General features: G+C 44.0%; 1 protein-coding gene across 1 annotated transcript; it reads right to left on the minus strand.

Annotated features, from left to right (window-relative positions):
- Positions 1-256: 256 nt before the first annotated feature.
- On the minus strand, positions 257-19,896 carry CTPS1 (CTP synthase 1). The gene is made up of 18 exons (XM_026863359.1): positions 19,646-19,896; positions 18,791-18,961; positions 17,921-18,021; positions 16,615-16,731; positions 15,101-15,184; positions 14,774-14,854; positions 12,908-13,059; positions 11,106-11,238; positions 9,539-9,627; positions 8,546-8,640; positions 7,974-8,036; positions 7,105-7,148; positions 6,091-6,187; positions 5,762-5,817; positions 5,580-5,676; positions 5,141-5,285; positions 2,494-2,584; positions 257-1,017 (listed from the first exon to the last, which is right to left on the minus strand). The coding sequence occupies exons 1-17, from the start codon at positions 19,884-19,886 to the stop codon at positions 2,500-2,502; spliced, it is 1,851 nt and encodes a 616-aa protein (XP_026719160.1). The 5' UTR covers positions 19,887-19,896; the 3' UTR covers positions 257-1,017; positions 2,494-2,499.
- Between the last annotated feature and the right edge of the window lie 25 nt (positions 19,897-19,921).

The raw sequence follows: 19,921 nt of genomic DNA on the forward strand, positions 1-19,921 counted from the left end.
GAGGGAGGGAGGGACGGCTCCACTTCACCAACAGGAGCACCGCGAGCCGCCCGGTCCAAGGCAAAGCACAACGGGAGCTGTTCAAGGCAGCATCTGAAAGTAGTTCACTTTCTTTTCTGTACCTCCCCCTTGATGCAAGGAGTTGAAATTTCCCAGCCCAAGAAGCAGCACCAGCAGACACTGGCATGGAAAGGGCTAACAGTTACGCCTCATTTCAGGCAACAATGGGCTTTCCTGACAATTTTGGTTTTTTGTGTTTTTTCACATGATCCAAGTTCGTTGCATCCCTGCAGCGTGACATATCACAGTTAGAGCAGATCATGTTCCAGATAACTCCATTCCAGGAAGACTTTCCTGGTTAAAAGTTCATTGCCGGCAATGAATGCACCAAGAGTACCAGACATTTTTAAATACTACTGAAAAAAAAACCAAAACCAAAAAAGAACAAAACATACCCCCCACACCCCTGCCACAAAAAAAAAAAAAAAAAAAAAAAAAAACAAAACCAAAAACAAACCAAGACTGCATAAAGCTGAACAGACTCATCCTCTGCAGCACAGCACGGCTCAAGAACTGAGCAAGCCCCCAGACTCTAGTGTCATCCACGTCATTTCCCCAGCTGCAATTTCCTGCTGAAGGAGCAAAGGCAGGAGGAAGCCCCTCGACCGTCAGTGTCCACGATCCCACCTGCTGCCAGTGTGAGGGGCACTGGGACGGAGCTGGGCACCTGGATTCTCCCCAGCACAGCAAGTCCCACACCCAAACCTGCTTTTTATCTCCAAGATGGTGCTAAGTGAATAAAGTCTAGAGGTGCATGTGCTGCGATGAGCTCTCCTCAGAAATATAGAATCTATGCAGAAAATAAAGGACAGATGTGAAGAAATAAAGGGACAGGATTTCATAATGAAAATTATAAAACCATAACTTAAGAAAGCCCAAAGCTGACAGTGTTCAAGCTATTGCTGTAAGAATGCCTGGAAAATCTAATGAAGACTCTTCTCTTCAGTGAAGACACATCTGGAGAAAGAGAGAAAGGAAAGGAGCAGGAATTACTGACAGCGAAGAGAACAGGCTGGAATTGCACAGCACACTGAAGTCTGAGTCCCACGTGCATCACTCCAGACAAACACACCTGGGACCCGACAGCACTCCCCTCCCCAGGAGAAAAGGTGTCTGCTGGTTTTATAGGGGCTCTATGGCAACATTAAGACCAGTGTATTACACCCCTGAGACAGCAAGTTCCTTCTAAATGTCAACGTTTAAATGAAATAAGGCAGTGAGCACTAAACTAAGAATTAACTTCATGCACTGCCCGTGGCCAGTCCCGAAGGAAAATCTTCACCGTGATGTGGCTGTCAGGAGAGCTGAGCTGCGCCGTGTGCCGGCAGGCCCTCAGCACGCAGGGCACACGCTGCCGTGCCACTGTCACCTCCCCTACACTTTCTTCACTCGGGGACAGTCCTCGAGGCTCTGGGCATTGGCGTGGCACCAGACTTGTCCCCTCAGGGAGCACGGGGGTGCTGGCAGCCAGCCCAAGGCTCAGAGTCTCTTCAGGAGGAGAAGTTACAGAGGATTCTTCAGCTTTCAGTTTGCTACTGTGTCAGCCCTGGAACAGCCTCACACCAGCGACCCCGGGTACCTTCAGCACCACAAAGGCCCCGTCCCACAACCAGGGAGGGAAGCACTCCTGTGCCAGGCCCCGGCTAACCCTCCTCCTGGCTCCAGTTAACTGGGAGAGCGTCTGTTAGGAGAAGAAAACGGGGAGGGGGGAAAGAGTTGGACATCCGTGGTCCCCTAGCATTTAGAAATAAGCCCCTGCTCTCAGCCCACAGGCATGTGCACAGATGCTCCTTAACTTCTCCAAAAACACCACAGCAACCAGGCAGAGCAGTGGGAGGAAGCGTTACATCCATAATCACCCACCACACAAAGGGAGAATGCATTTAAAAATTAAGTAACTTTTTGCTGGTGAATGGGAGGTTTTAGTGCCCCCCTCCAGGACTGGATTGTATACATCCAATTTTCACATCCGCGTAACATCTGCAGCAGCTTTTTCAATTTGACAGAGAGACTTGCTGTCTCAAGAGATGAGGGAGAATTGGCTATTTCAAACGTGTTCTTTGACAAAGGTGAGAGATTGTTCCCAAAATAATAAACTTTCCAAATCCAGTAACCCCTTGCTCAGCTTTGCCTCCATGTTCAGGAACATGTGCTACATTTGTGCTTTGTTTCTTTATTTGAATTTAATCTCAAACTCCCACATGTATTTTTATACTTTATTATGTGTCAATTTGCTAAGGAAACACCCGCCCCCATCTGTTACACAGACACGAGGTATTCTGCATCCCTCAGCACAGCTGGAACACGTGTGTGAGCACCAGCACTGTTCTGCCTGTTTTCTACCAACTGATGTGAAACATTCAGATACCAGGAGGAAAGCCTGGGCAAGGAATTTTTTCCATAACGAAAGAGGTTGAGGTCATGAAAAGTTACCAGGAATCAGTCATGATTTACTGATGGAAACTTCAGCTCTGTTATCTCCAAGTCAGGTGAGCTGCTGCCACTTCTATCACTGTAGGTGTCCCTGCAGAATTCAGAAAGATTTTGTTTTACAGAGCACAAGTGCTTTATAGACCAAGATTTGCACCAGCAATTAGTGGGGTTTGGTAGCAAGTCCTGCTAGCTGAAGTTGAAAAGCAGAGCACACAGAATTCCTAGTGTAGCTCTCCCTTTGGGAACAGGGCTGAGTCATCTCCAGTTTTAAGATTTGTGAATTAAAATGATTATACATATAATAATCATTTTATAAGGCAAAGTTATTCTAACTGAAATTCATTAAGCAGGAAATAGGAGGCTGGTTAACCACCCATAAGCCATTCTATTTCAGCTTCCCAGCACCAGCTGATTGCCTTTAATCCATGAAACAGCTTTTTCAGATCACAGAATGATTCTGATCGAAGGGACCTCAGGCCAGTTACACCATAGGCACAGCCACCAGATCAGACACGGCTGCTCAGGGCTTCATCCAGCCTCATTTTGAAATCCTCCACGGACAGAGACTTGCACCAGCGCGTGACTGATCTAATGGTGAAGGAGATTTTCCTTATATCCAGTCGGAACCTCTCATTTCAATTTATGTCCGCTGTGTCTCATCTTCCCACCATGCACTTCTGCAAAGATCCTGTTTTCATCTCCTTGATAACATTTTTGTAGGTGCTGGCAGGCTGCTCTTAGGTAACCAACAAGTCACCCCTTCCCCATGCTAAACAAGCCTGGCTCCTTCGGCCTCCACTCACTGGGCAAGCACTCCAACCTCCTGACCTTCTCCACTAAACTCTCCAATTTGTACTAGTGACCCCAAACTGCCCGGAACAGTCTAGATGTGGTCTAACAAATGCCCAGTAAAGAGACACAATCACTCCTCTCCATCTACTGGTGGTTCCCTTACTCCTCCAGCCCAGGATGCTGTTGCCTTCCTCTGCTGCCACACACTTCAGTCTGCTCTTCACCAGGACCTCCCCAGCCTGTTACTGCAAGGGGTTCCTAGATGAAGGACTCTGCATTTGTCCTTGTTAAGCCTCATCAGGTTCCTGGGGGCCCACTCCTCCAGCCCAGGTCTCTCCCAGCAGTGGTTGGGACCTCTAGTGCAGAGCCTGTTCCCCCTTGTTTGGTGTCACGGCAAAACCCACCAGGGTGCAAAGATGAGACTAACCTGAAAACATGGTGAGAGCTACAAGGGCACAGGAATAAAAGGGGAGCACAGGATGGGCTGTAACTGCCACCAGTATTTTCAGATTATACACTAACCATGAAACAATTTGTGACCACAATCACAGAACCACAGAATCCCAGGTTGGACGGGGCCTCAAGGGCCATCTGGTCCAACCTTTGTTGTCAAAAGCACAGTCTAGACCAGATGGCCCAGCACCTGTCCAGCTGAATCTTAGAAGTGTCCAAGGTTGGGAAATCCACCACTGCCCTGGGGAGATTATTCCAGTGGATATTGGTCTCATTGTGAAAAATTTTCCTCTTGTATCCAACTGCATCTCCCCAGGAGTAACTTGCATCCATCACCCTTCACCTTTTCCACGTGACTCCTTGTAAAACAGGCAGCCTTCATTCTCTTTATAGCCACCCTTTAAATACTGGAACATGGCATTTAAAAAGCCTCCAAGAGCAGCTAATACTAACTTAGGATGCTGCAGTGCAGAGGAAACTTCAGCTCCACTGCTCTAAGAAGCTATTTCAAACTCAAATATGCAAAAACAGGAAATTAAAATATCCCCCAACCCTTGGAAGCTCTGAAATGAGGCGTCTTCACAAAAACTCCCTTCAGAGCAGATCAGTCAAAGCACAACTGACAGCCGTTCTCCAGACATCGACACAGGAACTCCTGTGGTGCAGCTGCATTGCAGCTCGACCCAGAAAGGCCAACACTTTCCTTTTTGCATTGCTTTAGTTTAATACAGTCACTGCTATTTCTCTTTTACATTTAGCTTGAGGTCTTTTGTTTAGTGTGTGTTAGCACTTCACCTACACAAGCAAATCCTCTTCATTCTCCTCTGTAAGGAGAAAAATGGGTCACTACCAAAGTGATGTTTATTTGTTGCATATTACCACAACTGCTGAGCAGAACTGCAGCGCATTAGGGAGCAGCAGAAGAAAGCAAATGCACCATTAAGTCTACCCAAAACATGAGCTGCTTTGCAAACTGAGACAAAAGAAAGCTTAAGTCAGCAGACAAAAAAAAGATGAAGCTACAACCACCAGGGCCCATTCTTTAAACCAGCAACAGGAACATGTTTTTTAAGGACCAACCCTGTACCTAGGACTTGTACAAGGAATGTGGGGAAAATCTCCCCTGACCGAGAAGAGCAGGCCCAGCTGCAGTTTCCCCAGACACCTCTGACACCACCAGACTGCAGTTACTGTCCCTGGAGTCAGGACCTCTCTGCAGGACAGTTCTATGGCACTACAGTCAATCTTAAAATGTGATCAAAGAAAACGTGGAAAGAGGAGGTGCTGAAAATATCCCCTATTTACCCCACAGTACCTCTGAGCCAAGAGGATTCTCCGATTTATCCCGCAGGAAGAAGCACTGCCCAGTGAAAGCTCTGACCAGTGTCTTCCTCCAGCCTACCTGGGGGAGAGCCTGCAGCCCTTCTGCAGATAATGTGTGAGTCTTCCTGCAGATGCCAAGAGGAGGCCAAAGTATGGGGGAGATGGCTTAATTGGTCTGGAGAGGAATTCAGGGTGATACTGAACACCAACGAAGAAAGGATGCTCTAAGAGGAAGAAACAGAATATATTAATGTCAAGTCTCTTAAGCCTGTGGCAAAACTGCAGTTGAAAGTGCTGATCATGTCAAAGCCCTGAGGATGGGGAAGAAGTATCATTTCTGTCCTGCCTTTTGTCCCTAAATGGACAGGCACATGGGATTATTTTTCTAGTGTAATTTTATGGATGGAATCATTCTGAGAGAGCCTGGACTGGTCCCACACAAAAACCTGCTTGGTTACCCTCCAAACACTTTCCTTTGTAAATACCTACACCCACAAACTAACTGCTTAAGTACTCACCTTCCAGCTCAACCACTTCCATTCGCTCTCCCTCCTCATCCTGGCCTACAAACTTCAAACCCTGCTCTTCAAAACACTTTTTCAATTCTGGATTGACCTAGAAGACCAGAAGCAAGAAAACTCATGATCTCTTGTGTTTGGATTACATAGGAAAAGCTCAATACCTACAACAGCATTTTTACCTCAAATCTGTGTCTATGTCTCTCTTCCAAGAAATCATGATCCCCGTACAGCTTCCCTACACCAAAAGGAAGACACTTCTTAGAGCAAATGCCAAACAGTTCACATGATGCCAAGTTTTAACAGGTTCCTATGAATAGCATCCATCAGAACTTGCCCCTTCTAGAAGAGACCAAATGCCTTGTTCTCCATTTCACTGCTAGAACAAAGTCTGCAAACACCCATCATTCAAGGATGCTTTAACATTCCCAGGTCTCACCTCCCCAGATGTGCACCACACATGCACATCACTCCCAGGAAACACTTCCAAAAGAGGTGAGCAATGCCTTACTCATGATTGAATTCTTGGTTTGGAAGAGTGTCCTTCTCTTGCCAAGCCTCATGGTCCCACCCATTTGCCCAGGATTATGTTCTGGCATGTCTATGACCTGCAGAAAGCATTCAGAGAGGAAGGTGAGACTGAGGGAGTCCCAGGCAGAGTCTGAAACATTAACAAGGGGAAAAAGCCAACATCATAGAGAAAACAGGCAAACAGCCCAAGGAACATTGTCTTGACAAGGCAGACCAACAAAACCAGAGGAGTTAGAGAAGTTACTCTAGTAAAGGCTGTACACAACTTATGGCAGGTTTGCAGGTATTCAGGAAGCTTTGACATTGGAAATGGTCTCAGCCAAAGCCTACAGAGATCCCATGCACCAACACTGTGATATTTACTGAACTGTTAAACAAGCAGGTTTACAGAAACAAAACCCCCAAATCAGAATCACTTATACTCTGATAAGTAACTTCATAAACTGTTTTTTTCTATAAACTTTTTCCTTTTGAGTAGCATTTTATATTATAGCAGAAGCCAATCATGATGGTAGACCCTGGACGAGGCATGTAGAGCCTGCAGTCCAAGGACAGGTTCAAAAATATTTCTCCACAAATGTTTCAAGGAATTCATGTCTGTCTATGTTAATTTCTGAGATCATAATTAAACAGTTATGCAGCGGATATCACCAAATCTTTAACATTTACTCTGTGAAATCAGTTAGCTTTCAAACTGCCCTTTAAGAACCTTTTACCTCTTAGAAAACAGCTTGTTTTATGAAAAAGTGTAATTAAAAGTAAAAAAAAAAAAGTATCAGTGTTTCACCTATAGTAAGCACTGCAATCTTTTATGAAGCAGCGACTGACATACAGTTAACTAGGCAAAGACTTTTTCTTTTCAGATTAGTAAATGATGGAAAACAGACTTAAAAGCCCCAAGACATCATAATCCAAGCTCTTAACTGTACCAACACGTATGTGCAGAGAAGTCTAGCACGGTGAGGATATTACAAACAAGTCACCATAAACTCACCACTGGATGAGCAGTTTTGGGATCAAATTCTGTCGAGTTAGCATCTGCAATGTAATGTTCATCAGTTAAAACACAAATTTCCTCACAGCACGACGTGCATTTCCAGGACCTCTCCCAGGTACAGCTGCGTCTCTGGCAAGCAGCAGCCTTACCCGTGCTGAGCCACTCGCCGGCACGGAGCTGCCAGCTCACCCCGGCAGCAGGAACATGGCTCTCTCAGCACTGCTTGATGCCAATTGCTGTGGCTGCCTGGAGGTTGCAACTTTAGGGCAACCAGCGAGTGCAGTCGGTGATGAAAGTGAGGGTCATTCAGGAAAAGCTTCAACAGCTTAGAATACTTTAAATAAAGCAAAGGAGGGGGAAGGGAGCAGAAGTACTCTGAGAAACACATTTTCCCCCTCATTACTGGTAAGAAACTAAATTTAGTACTCTGTAAAGGGCATTTTGACAACAGGGACCTGGTGAATTCAAGCAGTGGAGCCCAAAAAGCAATTCAATCCAGTGAAGTAGGTGCAACTGCCTGGTCAGCTGAAATGCTTTTTGGTCTTCGCTCCCGCTGGCTGTAATGGGAGTTTAGGATGCCCAGCACACACAGGCACAGCTGCACCAAGGTGTTTTATTCAGGAGCTGAACATCACTCTAAGCAACAGAAAGTGTTCTGTCCTTATACGCATGACTTACTCCACTGATTATTATTTGAATAGGATAAGGAAATTGTCTTTTTCCTTTGAATTAGCAAAGAAAATGGGGAATTTTGCAGCCTAAGAAAAAAAATTAAATCTACCTACCAATGAAAAATTTAAAATTGCAGGTATTACTCAAGCAATCAAAGAAATGACCAAAACCCAGGAAGGGTTTTGTACAATTACCTTGCCAACCAAGAACACTGCGTGCAAACTCCACAACTGCTAACTGCATTCCCAAACAAACTCCTGCAGAAGGCAGAACACAGATCTAGTCAGGACAAGGAACACTGCGCCTGTGTTGCAAAGCAACACACCTTCACAGAGCAGTCCCGAGTCAGAGGAAAACCTGGCTGAGACAGACCTTTGACTTGGATTTAAGGGTCTGTTCATGCTGTACCAAGTAGTTCTCAGTTACTCCACCCCTCCCTTCCCTACCCATTCTGCTCACAAAACATTTCCAGTCTCTCACTATGTCCATTAAATGCAGTCAAGTATTTCTTTGTGCCAAGATCACCACAGCCTCCTCTGACTCCCACCCCCTAATTACAGAGACTCCTCGTAGTCACATCCCAGCCAGCTCCGACCATTTCAGAGCTAACTCCAGATGACAGATCTATTACCCAGTTGGCCTTCCTCAACAAGTTATCTTCAAAATTGCACATTCTAGATACTAATGAAAATCAGTAAAGCTCTTGCCACAGACCAGTTAGGCTGTTACTCAACTTCCTCCTTCTTACACATGACACGTTTCTCACCTAAGAAGGGTTTTTTCTGTTTTCTTGCCCAGGAAATAGCTTGAATTTTGCCTTCTGTCCCTCGAACACCAAATCCACCAGGAACCAGAACTCCACTGCATGAGGATGAAAAGATTCCAGTCACATGGGGCTCACTGTGATTCCCCAACCACGTGCCACCTCTCTCCCATAAAATCCCATTATCTAGACTTGCAAGACCTCACTCCTGAAAAAGGCTTTAAAGTCCCCACATGCAAGGCCTGTCTGCAGCACAGTTTCCGTATGACCTCACATGAGCTGCCACATAAAACAACTTTCAGAGGAACATTTTATAAATGCAAGTTTTACCTTCCCAAGAAATCCCCAGCACAAGGCATGTTGCAATACTAGAACAGCTCGTGTGTGACTCACCTGCTCTGCAGTGAACACCTCAGCCAGGCAGGCCCATGCTGGGGAAGCCGCTGGCCACAGTGCCAGGTTGCCCCAACCAGAGGCACAATGACACCAAATTCTGCAGGAGGTTCTTCACTCTCCTGGTACCACCCAGCACCTGCCTCTCTGAGGGTTAGCCAGCCCCACTGCTTCTGGTTTTCTGGGCTAACTCTTGGCACTTCTCTGCATCCTAAAGCTTCCTTCCCTCTCACACATCTTCCTAAAGAATTTTATACCATGTTTGCACCTTCCGTTCTCTCTCTTTGGCTTTAACAGCCTTTGCCAGTACCTATCCTTTCCCCTTATTGCCTCTCACTGTTTCCCCACTAAGCCTGTGCACATCCCCATCTGCATGATCACCTTCCCAGCTGGTGCCTGTCACAAACTCCCTCACTTATTTGACAATTCTCCATTTTACCTCTTAGCCTAAATTTCATTGAGAAGTATCTGGGGTAATGTCAGAGTGTGCTGGTACAGTGCCTCAGAAACAGTCTCCAGTGAGACTCTTAATTCCAAAACTGTCAATAGCAGCAAGTTTATCAGACAAGCTTCAAAGAAATGGCCAGAGTCTAAGAGTCTTACTCAGCACCACACAGCTTCTGCCATGCTTCATGGTATCGGACAGGTTCTTCCTGCAGAGTATCTGGCTCCAAGTCAGCAGAGTCAATATACTGGGAAGAAATCCAAAAAAAGGTGATGAGATACTGCTGCAGGAGTGTACAGAGTCTCCTTATTTCTCATTAAATTAAGATATCATCATTCCTCCTGGTTAACTCTGAATTTGTTTCCTACTGGATACTTGCTTGCTTTTTCTGGGCCAATTTCCTGGCTGCTAGTCAGCAAAACTCCTTTCCCCCACTATCCTACTACCCATGCACAAACAGAAGCCATGGTTTTTCTATATTCCCTTCTCTGCAGCTCTGCTGTGATGTACGTTTAAGTCTGTAAGACCTAGACTCATTAAAAGTAAAGTCTTAATGGAGCACAGCAAGATGGGAACACATGGCTATGCAGACAGAAACAATCACACAGCAAGAAAAAATTGAATCGCTATCTCATCAATATATGTCATTTCATCTTCAAAAGTGACTGAAGAACAAATAGGATATGGTGAAACACAGGCTGTTGTAATTAAAGGATGTTTTGACCAATGCTACAAATGGAAAAAAAACTGCAAATTTTCCCTTTTCTCATCTTCAGGATTCCAGTATCTCTGAATTCCTGAATGTTCTGGCAGTCTGATAACCCTTTTGAACAAAAAGTCTTTTGTCTTTTTTTTTTCTTTTTTTTTTTTAAAGGTTGGAATACTGCTAAACAGTTCTTTAAGCCAACATAAGATGTCCATGCATAGGTCTCGCAGAGCCCATGACTCCCTTTCTGACCCACACCAATGCAGCTGTGATGGGAACTGCCCAAAGATGCGCACACACAGTTTACTCTTCACCAGCCTGACTTGTTTTCCTTTTCTCCTCTACTGCTTTTGTAAGTTGAAAGATAACCCAAAAATAGAACAGTGCTGTTACAAAGCAAGCACCTTGCTCCATGACTCGCTGGCATCATGAAACCACTGGACATTTAAAGTGTATATTTAAATGAAAGTAAAATTTTGGAAAACAGTACGTGTTTCAACTCTTCAGAGCATCTAGCTACACTCAAGACCCTTAAAAGCACATCAGCAGCCACACCAGCATTAAAACTTTAATAAAGCCTGCAGCAGAAGCATCGTAAAACCTGTGAGTACCACAAGGTTAACAGCAACAACCCTAAAAAAAGGATCACTTTCAACAACTGTCGGAGAAATTAAAGCAGAGAGTGCCCTCCTCAAACGGATCTACTGCTCTATCACAGTTCAGCAGGCAACACTAGGCACTGAAGAGTTCCCATCCATTACACGGACACCTTGTGTATCTTACAGGATGAACGGCTGGTTTGCTCTGAAGCTGGTCTATGCCTGACAACAGATGTTTTGATACCGTAATCCAAGGACAATTTTAAAGTTCACTAGCTGAATCAACTCTCCTTCATTGGCTGTGGGTTTGTGAAAAACTTAATTAAAATGGGTAGCACTGTAGGGGGAAGGAGGGGCAGGGGGGAGGAGATTTTTTTTTTTTTTTGACACAGACACACCCACACACCCCCCCAACGATACCTTAATGTCAAGTTTGTGGTTGATAGCCAGTGCAGAATGCTCCAGTGCTTTAATGACAGATGCGTAGGAATCTGAAAACTTGGTGTATTTGCCAACAAGCGCTATGGAACACGTTTCAAGGAGACGGTCATACCTACACGAAGTCAAAACACAAGGGTTGCTTCATCATTAACAGAAAATGGGGGCAAGAATCACTTACATTCTGCTCAGCTTTTCAAGTAACAAGCAGTTGGGATCTTGAAAGTCTGTGCAACTAGAGAGATGATGACTTTGAAACAGATGACCTTTTATAATAATTATGACTTAAAAACATCAAAGCAAAATTAAATGAAAAAAAAAAAAACAATGACAGAGAAAAAGAGTTTCAGAAAGTCATGTATAAATTAACTCATTGCTCCTTATGTTGAGAAGCCATTTTGAGTAGATCCAACCTGTCTTTTCAGGAAGCTGTATTAGATTAAAAGCCTGCAGGGAGTCTCCTAACAGACTCTCTCTATTAGGAGAGAGGATCAAAGCACAACCCTGCATATGTTTACACTGTACAGCATCTTCCCACGCTGCTTCTGACTGAGTTCACTTCAGCAGCTAGAAATACAGAAAGGACTCTACAGTCCTAAGACTGTACTGCCTACACTTTCAATCCCCAGCACCTGGCAGCATGGGATTTACACAGCATTCTTGGCTCCAGCTACCAGATGGTTTAAAATTTATTTCAGAATTGCTAAATACCTTCAACTAAGCTGGTTACTGAGGGCTTTCCCCATCAAAAGGAAATGCTACTGACAGTGGTGGCTTGTGTCAGGCATAAAAATTAAAGGGAAACATCTAGATCCTGAAAATTAATTCCTTACACAGACAAATATATTTAAGGCTGCAGAAAGGACTTGAATGCCAACTGAAAAAACTTAATTCACCATTTCCGCATGAACATGTAGTCTATTCACCACAAGAAAAAAACCACGTCCAATGAGTTTCAGACAGAAGAGCTACAAAACAGTTGTTCCACTTGCTCGAAAGCATACTCAAAAGGTACATTTTTTATTGACACTCCTGATTACTCCTACATATGTCTACAAAAGGATTTCAACACTTTGTAATGTCACTGGGTTTTATTGTATGAAAAGGGAGGGCAGAACTGTCCGCCTTTTAATTACTTCAAACTGGTTTTGACATAGACAGTATACACAAGGAACTCAGTAACAGTATCTTACAGGATTTCATGAAGAAAGGCTGAGAGAGTTGGGGTTGTTCAGCCTGAAAAGAAGGCTCCAGGGAGACCTTGGTGAGGCCTTCAATACTTAAAGGGGACTTATAAGATGGAGACAAACTTTTTAGTAGGGCCTGAAGCAATAGGACAAGGGGTAAGTTTTAAACTAAAAGAGGGTAGATTTAGACCAGATATAAGGAAGACATTTTTTATGATGAAGGTGGTGAGACACTGGCACAGGCTGTCCAGAGAGGTGGCAGATGCCCCATTCCTGGAAACATTCAAAGTCAAGTTGGACAGGGCTCTGAGCAACCTGATCTAGTTGAAGATGTCCCTGCTCACTGCAGGGGGGTTGGACCAGATGAGCTTTAAAGGTCCCTTCCAACCTCAACCATTCTATGATTCTCATGTTGGAAGATTTTTTTTTTTTTTCTTCAAACAGTTAAACACCTAGGAAGCATTTTTATAGTAAAAAAGAAGAAAAAATTTTGAGCGTGTAAGAACACAAGGTACATGAAGTAACACTTGTCACCTCATAACCAATGACCAAGAAACTACTCTGGAGTCTTAACCTACGGCCAGCAGTGCAGCTCACCTGTCAGCCATTTCCTTCCATTTCATGAGCATCCTCCTGGGCTGCCTCTCAATGGGAAGGTCAAGCCTGTGTCTGAAGTAGTCAACAACTCCCTGCTCCTCTAACAACAGAGGAACCCGGTAGATAGAAGAGACATCATGAACACAGATGACCTGTTCGTACAACATGAACGTCATTAAAACAGTGTGCCTGTGCAATTATTTTTAGACAGATATTCAGAGAGCTTCTATCTCCAGCAGACAACCCTATGACCACCTAAACTTCCAGGAGATAACATCTGGTGAACAACAACAACATATGAATAGCTTAATACTAGTTTGCACATACTTGAAAAAGTCATCCTTCAACACTTCCGAGGTACAACCTCACTGGAGCCCCCAGGGAAGGGCTCTAACATGATAACCTAACAGTAAGAAAGTCGGCTGCGACGCAAGTTATGTGAGCGCCAAGTTCAAAGAACACTTCAAAGAGACTTGTCCTGAGATACAGCCTTCTTGGTATTCCTCATCGAAACCACAGTTACGCTGCCCACAAACCCAGCTTCCCCATTTCCCACCGCTCCCTTTCTTAACCAGGGCTTCCAATTTGATTAAAGCCCAGGGAAATCTGAGATCTCAATATAGCAATAAATTTCACAGGGCATCCTTCAAACCCAGAATTGAACTATGAGCAAATAATTCTTAGGTTAATGGAGATTATCTCTGTCAACAGTTCTAGTTCATCGAAATGGGCTTCCTCAGAAAAGGAACGATGACTCTGGACAACTGTCACCTGTCCATCAGGAATGAGACCATACTTTAAGGATCAAAAACATACTGGCACAACTATTTTTAAATCCTCGTTTCTCCTGACTCAAATGAAAGCAGAGTTCAACACTGCACCAGTAAAACCAGCTAGGCTGCAAGTTTTCCTCCTTTATAGTCAATAGCACTTACTTCTCAATTCAAGTGCAACTGCAGCCAGAGAAACAGCTATGTAAAATGGCATTAAACTTCCTGGAAAGTGACTGACAAGAGCCAACTTACTTTCAATTCCTGGCCAGCAAGAAGTAGATATTGTACTGCTGACACATAAATATTATGGCCAGCTAATTCCGAATGTAATACTTGAAGCTGCAAGACTCAGTTTGATCTCGTTGTACAGGAGATTAATAAAAATGACTTGACAAAGCCTGGAATTGTGCAGTGATATTCAGTCTTCCACAAAAAGACATAATTTTTCAAGCTCCAGCTGGATTGGAAATTGCTAATATTTAGCCTACAGACTGTTGGATCATTTTCCAAGGTCCACCTCAAACTCTGCAATGCAGAGTAGTCTCAGTGCAAAAAGAATGATGCTAACATGGAATTTTTGCATAACACATAACATTCAAGTGAAGCAATGCTTCTCTCAAATAGGATTTCAACTTTTCTGGCCAATCTCTCCTCATGAAGTCTCAGACAGACAAATAACATTGTGAAAAGAGCAGTGTACAAAATACATTCATGTATCCTTTAAACCTCATGTTGGGCAACTACTCTTTGGCCTCTAAATACTGAAAAAGCTTATTCTTCTGTATTCACAGAAGGAATGTGGAAGGGTAATGAAGGTCAAAACCAGCTATTCAGAAAATACCTTGGATTCCATAGAATTCTCTAAGTCTACACTAACTACCTTATAAGAAAACCAGGGTGCTGGCATGAAAAAGACTATTTTTGCAATGGTTACATGTGTAAGGAATGTAGGTAAGACAAAGCAGCAAATGAATTATGCAGCTAACAAGAGACACAGCTAGAACACAAAAACACTACACTCAGATAAAACTGCACTCAGCATTTGACAAACAGCTAGAATATTTATTGCAGAAGTGCAAACAGTAAGCTTTACCTGTTCTGGTTCAACATGACAGAACATGGAAATCTTTTCTTTTACTGAGGTATCCAGTGGAGTGGAGCACCTGCAAACAATCTAACAGAACAGCAACATCAAGATTGTGAAGCAAAGCAGAAGTACTCAGTCATTCACATAACAAACCTCTAGAAAAGCTGTCTTTGTGCAGTCTCCAGGACTTGAGAAAAAAACCCAACTCAGTTATTTTTACCTGTTTATTACTAATATACAAGAGGTCTCAACCTAAGCATTATTTAGACTAAGATATTGTTGCAATATGCCAGTACTGCATTTTTAAATTCAAAGCCATGCAGCAAAACTTACCAGATCTGGTGAGAGACCAAGACCTCTGAGTTCACGAACACTGTTTTGGGTGGGTTTAGTCTTCTGCTCTCCTGTAGAGCTTGGCTGGTCAGAGAAGAGGAGAAGTTGGTGTATCAATTATGATGATACGTAGCAATGATTCAGGCTAAGAGGGACTCTCCACCCTATTCATCTTGTAAAAAATTTGACCCAGTTCTTAGACAATTACCATGAACTTTAAATACCCTTGTACGCTATCCTTCTAATCTCAAAGACTGAAAGAAACCAGAGTTCAAGTCTGTACAGTAAGTAGGTATGCTTTACAGTGAGGGAAGGAGAGAGCAGAGATCCTAAGGTTTTGAACCACTGCTCCCTCCATGTACCTAGTATTTTTTATTTCTAATTTTTTCTCTGTAAATCACCTGCCCTGGACAGAAGGTGAAAGAAACAGAGAAGGAAGAAGAGAACAAAGATTGATCTGTGCTCCAGTAACTATCATGTTGCTGTCAAATCCAGTTCCAGGACATGGAATACTCATGCTCTCCAGTACTGTTAACACAACCATGAAAGAATTTTTTCAGCAATGACTCCTGCAGTAGAGACTTTTTTGTTTGGTTAACCAAACTGTAAATTGTCTCAAAAACCAAAGCAGATAATATAAATGAGACCATATCAGGATTATATGGCATAAAACACCTTCATATGCTTTTGATATTAACTGGGGAGTTCACCCTATCTACTTGGCACATAAGGGTGTTTTGTTTTCTTTGTGATGCCTAATTAACTGATTCTTATCATAGCACCACTTCATAATACCTGGTTTTAGCTGAATCTCTGGACCAAGGGCAACTCAGATTGTTATGGCTGACATAACAGTCAGACATGAGTCTATGAAATTACTGATAAAGATCAAAACACACATTAAAAATATTGTCTAGGGGAAAAAAACACAACAGATTAGGTTTCAAAACACAGTATTATGTTTGGAAATTACAAAAGTAACCCAACCTATTTCATGAACTACAGCTAACATAAATCTTGGGGTTGGGGGGGCCAGTACAGGGGAAGCACACAGCAACAGAAATATTAAAGAACCCCAGGAAGAGCTTGGAATATGTGCTTATTAGTAAGTCCAAATGGCTGTGAAGTCTGGCTGTATCATTGCATTTTACGTTAGCTCTGCAGAAGTGAAAGGCTACGCAAATGAAGGGAAACTGGAAGTTTTCAGCTCTAGAAAACAAGTTTACCTGCAAAAGCTAGGAGACAGTGGCATAGAGAAAAAGATTTAAAACTGCATTTGCTGCAACTCCTAACTATTTATTACACATTTACACACTTTGAAAAGTTTCTGTTCACTTCTTGTGAACCTTTTCAAATACATAACCATACATTCTCTGCACTTCTTCCAGAAGTTTGTGTATGCAGAAATACAAGTATAACTATACCTATAGATAAGCATTTCAGAAACACATATTTAGAAAGCAAGTTTTGGATTGGGGAAGCCTCTGACCACCAAAACATTCTGGGGTCCTTACCTGGGGAACTAGACTGACATGAATGTTACAAAAATTCTCTCTTTTGGCTTTGAACTGGAACTGCCGGAAAGCTTCAATGAAAGGCATGCTTTCAATATCGCCTACCGTCCCGCCGAGCTAAGGAAGGCAAAGACATTTTAAATTAAAGTTAGCACCAAAACATCATCTCCGGAATTTGTATGATAATGCGTAATAAAACAGACATAAAAGGACACTAAAGCACCTCCCTCCAATCACCTAAAGCAGCATTAAAAATGATGCAAAAACAATCACCTAAAGCAGAATCACAAAAAGCACCAGGATTTGCCAGTTGTGTGTAATACTTCTGCAGCCTCCATCCTACCCTAACTGTTACGTTACTTTATGATTTCCCCAAAAAGCCACAGGAAAAACATCTTCTCATATTGGCAGCACCTCTGCAGGAACATTAGCTTTACCTCTATTCTCTTTTCAGGGAAAAGACTTAGAGGTTAAAATTATAATTTATGAACATTAGGTGGCACTGAGAAGCAAAATTCCTGTTAAGTTTTAGTAACTACATAGAGTGGTTCTGGAGACAGGCAGGAACAGAGACAAGGCATTCTCTGAAGCACTGACTTTCTCCCGTGCATTGGCAGATAGTGCCTCCTAGGGACTTCACGATCCAGGCTGGTGAATCCTGGAACAGGAATTGGCACTCGAGCTACAGAGAGAGCCCGAAGTCACCCTGACCCGGGCACGGTGACAGGCTCCCTCTCTCCTGTATTAGCACATCCCGCCAGCCAGCTCAGCAGTCTCAGAGCCTTTGCCTTGCTCCCTCTCCTCTGGCAGCAGGACGTCCTGTACAACCCAGAGGGAACAACACGGGGTTTGTCACCACTAACATTCCCCTTTCCAGGTCTGTGCTTGAACTAGTCCCTTCAGGGCTCCCTTTACTAAGGAGGAAAGACAACTATTTCCAGGGGGTGATTTACCCACCATCCCTCTACCCACTAAGGAAGAAAAGGGCACAGCATGATTAACTCAGACTTTGGCATACAAAGTTACAAGAGCTAAAATTCATTCTGTAGGCTAATTCACATTACACTAGAGAGAAAAGCATCTCAAAAATATAACTGTCCAAGAACTAAGTCTTTCTACATGCAGATACAGGCACAGAGCACTCAAAAGATTAGACTAAGTGAAGCTAACAACGGGGATTTTTAACCAACTCAACAACATGCAAAGTTGAACGTTACTGTAAAAAAAAAATACTATGCAAAATACACACATAGTTCAGTCTACACCATAAAAATATATAGTTTTGCTTCTTGTAAGAGCTACAAACCTCAATCACACAAACTTGGGGTTCAATGCCATCTTCATCTACAGGAATTCGTGCCTGACTCATCACCCATTCTTGTATGGCATCAGTGATGTGGGGAACAACTGAAAAAGAAACCGAGGCAAGGGTTAAAGCACAACCCACGCACAGTTCTCCCTCTTACTCACTACAGAACAAATTATTGCAACTAGCCAGTGCTTCTTCCCATATGACTTCAGCATAGATTTGTGTCTTTAAAGAAATATGCATTTTTTTAAGTGATTATTCTTGGCTGTGATTTTCAAGAGAAGTGCCTTGGCAGGAAATTTAATCCTGCCTCAATTTAAACACATGTAAGCAATGTTTCCTTTAAGCTGGAAGATTCAAGTACAAACAGTACTTTGCTCTAAGCAGAGAGAGTTACTGTTTTAAACTGTCTGTAAAAGCCCTTATCCAAACCAGCTGTGGAGGACGCTTAAAATAGGAAGGGACTGATCTGATCCCCAAAGATCCTTTGGGTTTTCTAATGACACGACAGTTATCAAAAGCAATAACCATTTTAAGCAGCTAACAACCCACAAGTGTATTAGTCTCGAGTCTGTTCACACACAGTATGGGCTATGTTACAACAGCTGGATCCAAGTCCAGTATACAGACCAAACAACAGGCAGTATGTCGCTGAGCACTGAAAGTTTTGAGGAGTTTACAAGTAACTTGATTCAGCATGGCACACGCCAGTGCATCTTCTACTTCCCCTTTTAAAAAAACAACCAAAGACCATCACAAGGACAGCATATAACAAAGAGCTCAAGTTAGGATGAAATGCAAAAGCACTCAGCCAGGACAGAAATACAGAATATATTTCTAAACATCAGAAAAGAAGCTTCACATCACCTTGGACAGTTTTTCCAAGATAGTCTCCCTTCCTCTCCTTGTTGATGACATACTGGTAGATCTTGCCAGTGGTCAGATTGTTGTCTTTGGTGAGTCGGATATCAAGGAAGCGCTCGTAGTTACCGAGGTCCAGGTCCACCTCCCCTCCATCATCTAGCACAAACACCTCCCCTGTGGCACACAGGAAAAGGCACAAGCACATATGTCAAGGGGAAACGGCCATCAGCAGTTTCTTGGATTTGCCTGGGACAGCTAGAAGAATTCAGTGTAAGGAAACACCTTCTTTGATTGCTACAGCAAGTTGAGGAGCAGCTAATAAAACTAAAAGCCTTATGTAACATACAGAACTACTACAAGGAGGACTGAATCCCTCAACCAGGCAGCAGTGATAAAAGACCAGAGAGCACATCTTTGCTGTCCGCTGGCAGCACGATCAGCCCCACCAGTCAGCCCGGAGCCGCCGACAGGCTCATCCCGCGGGTCCCACAGGCAGGACTAGAATCACAGAATCATCAAGGTTGGAAAAGCCCTTGAAGCTCCTCCAGCCCAACCATGACCCTCACCCTGACCGTTCCCAGCTACCCCAGATCCCTCAGCGCTGGCTCAGCCCGACTCTTCAACCCCTCCAGGGATCCCGGGGACTCCCCCCCTGCCCTGGGCAGCCCATTCCAACGCCCCACAGCCCCTTCTGTGAAGAAATGCTTCCTAATATCTAGTCTAATCCTTCCCAGCCACAGACTCTTCCGCCACGCAGAGGAGATGGCTCCTTCCAGGCAAAGCCAGACCCAGGACCCGCCGGAGGAGCCAGTCCCCAGCTCAGGGCCGGCCGCCGGCCCGGCCCGCGGGACCACTCACCGTGCTCGTACGGGGAGAAGGTGCCGGCGTCAATGTTGATGTAGGGGTCGATCTTGATGGAGGTGACATGCAGCCCGCAGGACTTGAGGATGGTGCCGATGCTGCTGGCGATGATCCCCTTGCCGATGCCCGAGATCACCCCGCCCGTGACCAGGATGTACTTCATCTGCCTCGCTGCCTGACAGCGACACCGCCTCAGCGAGGGCTCCGCCGCGGGCAGGCGGGGACAGACCCCCGCCATTCCTGTTAGCCACCGCCACCCCCCCGCGCTTTTCC

This window comes from Athene cunicularia (genome assembly GCF_003259725.1).
Source record: "Athene cunicularia isolate RWA chromosome 23 unlocalized genomic scaffold, athCun1 chr23_part1, whole genome shotgun sequence".
Lineage (NCBI taxonomy): Eukaryota > Metazoa > Chordata > Aves > Strigiformes > Strigidae > Athene > Athene cunicularia.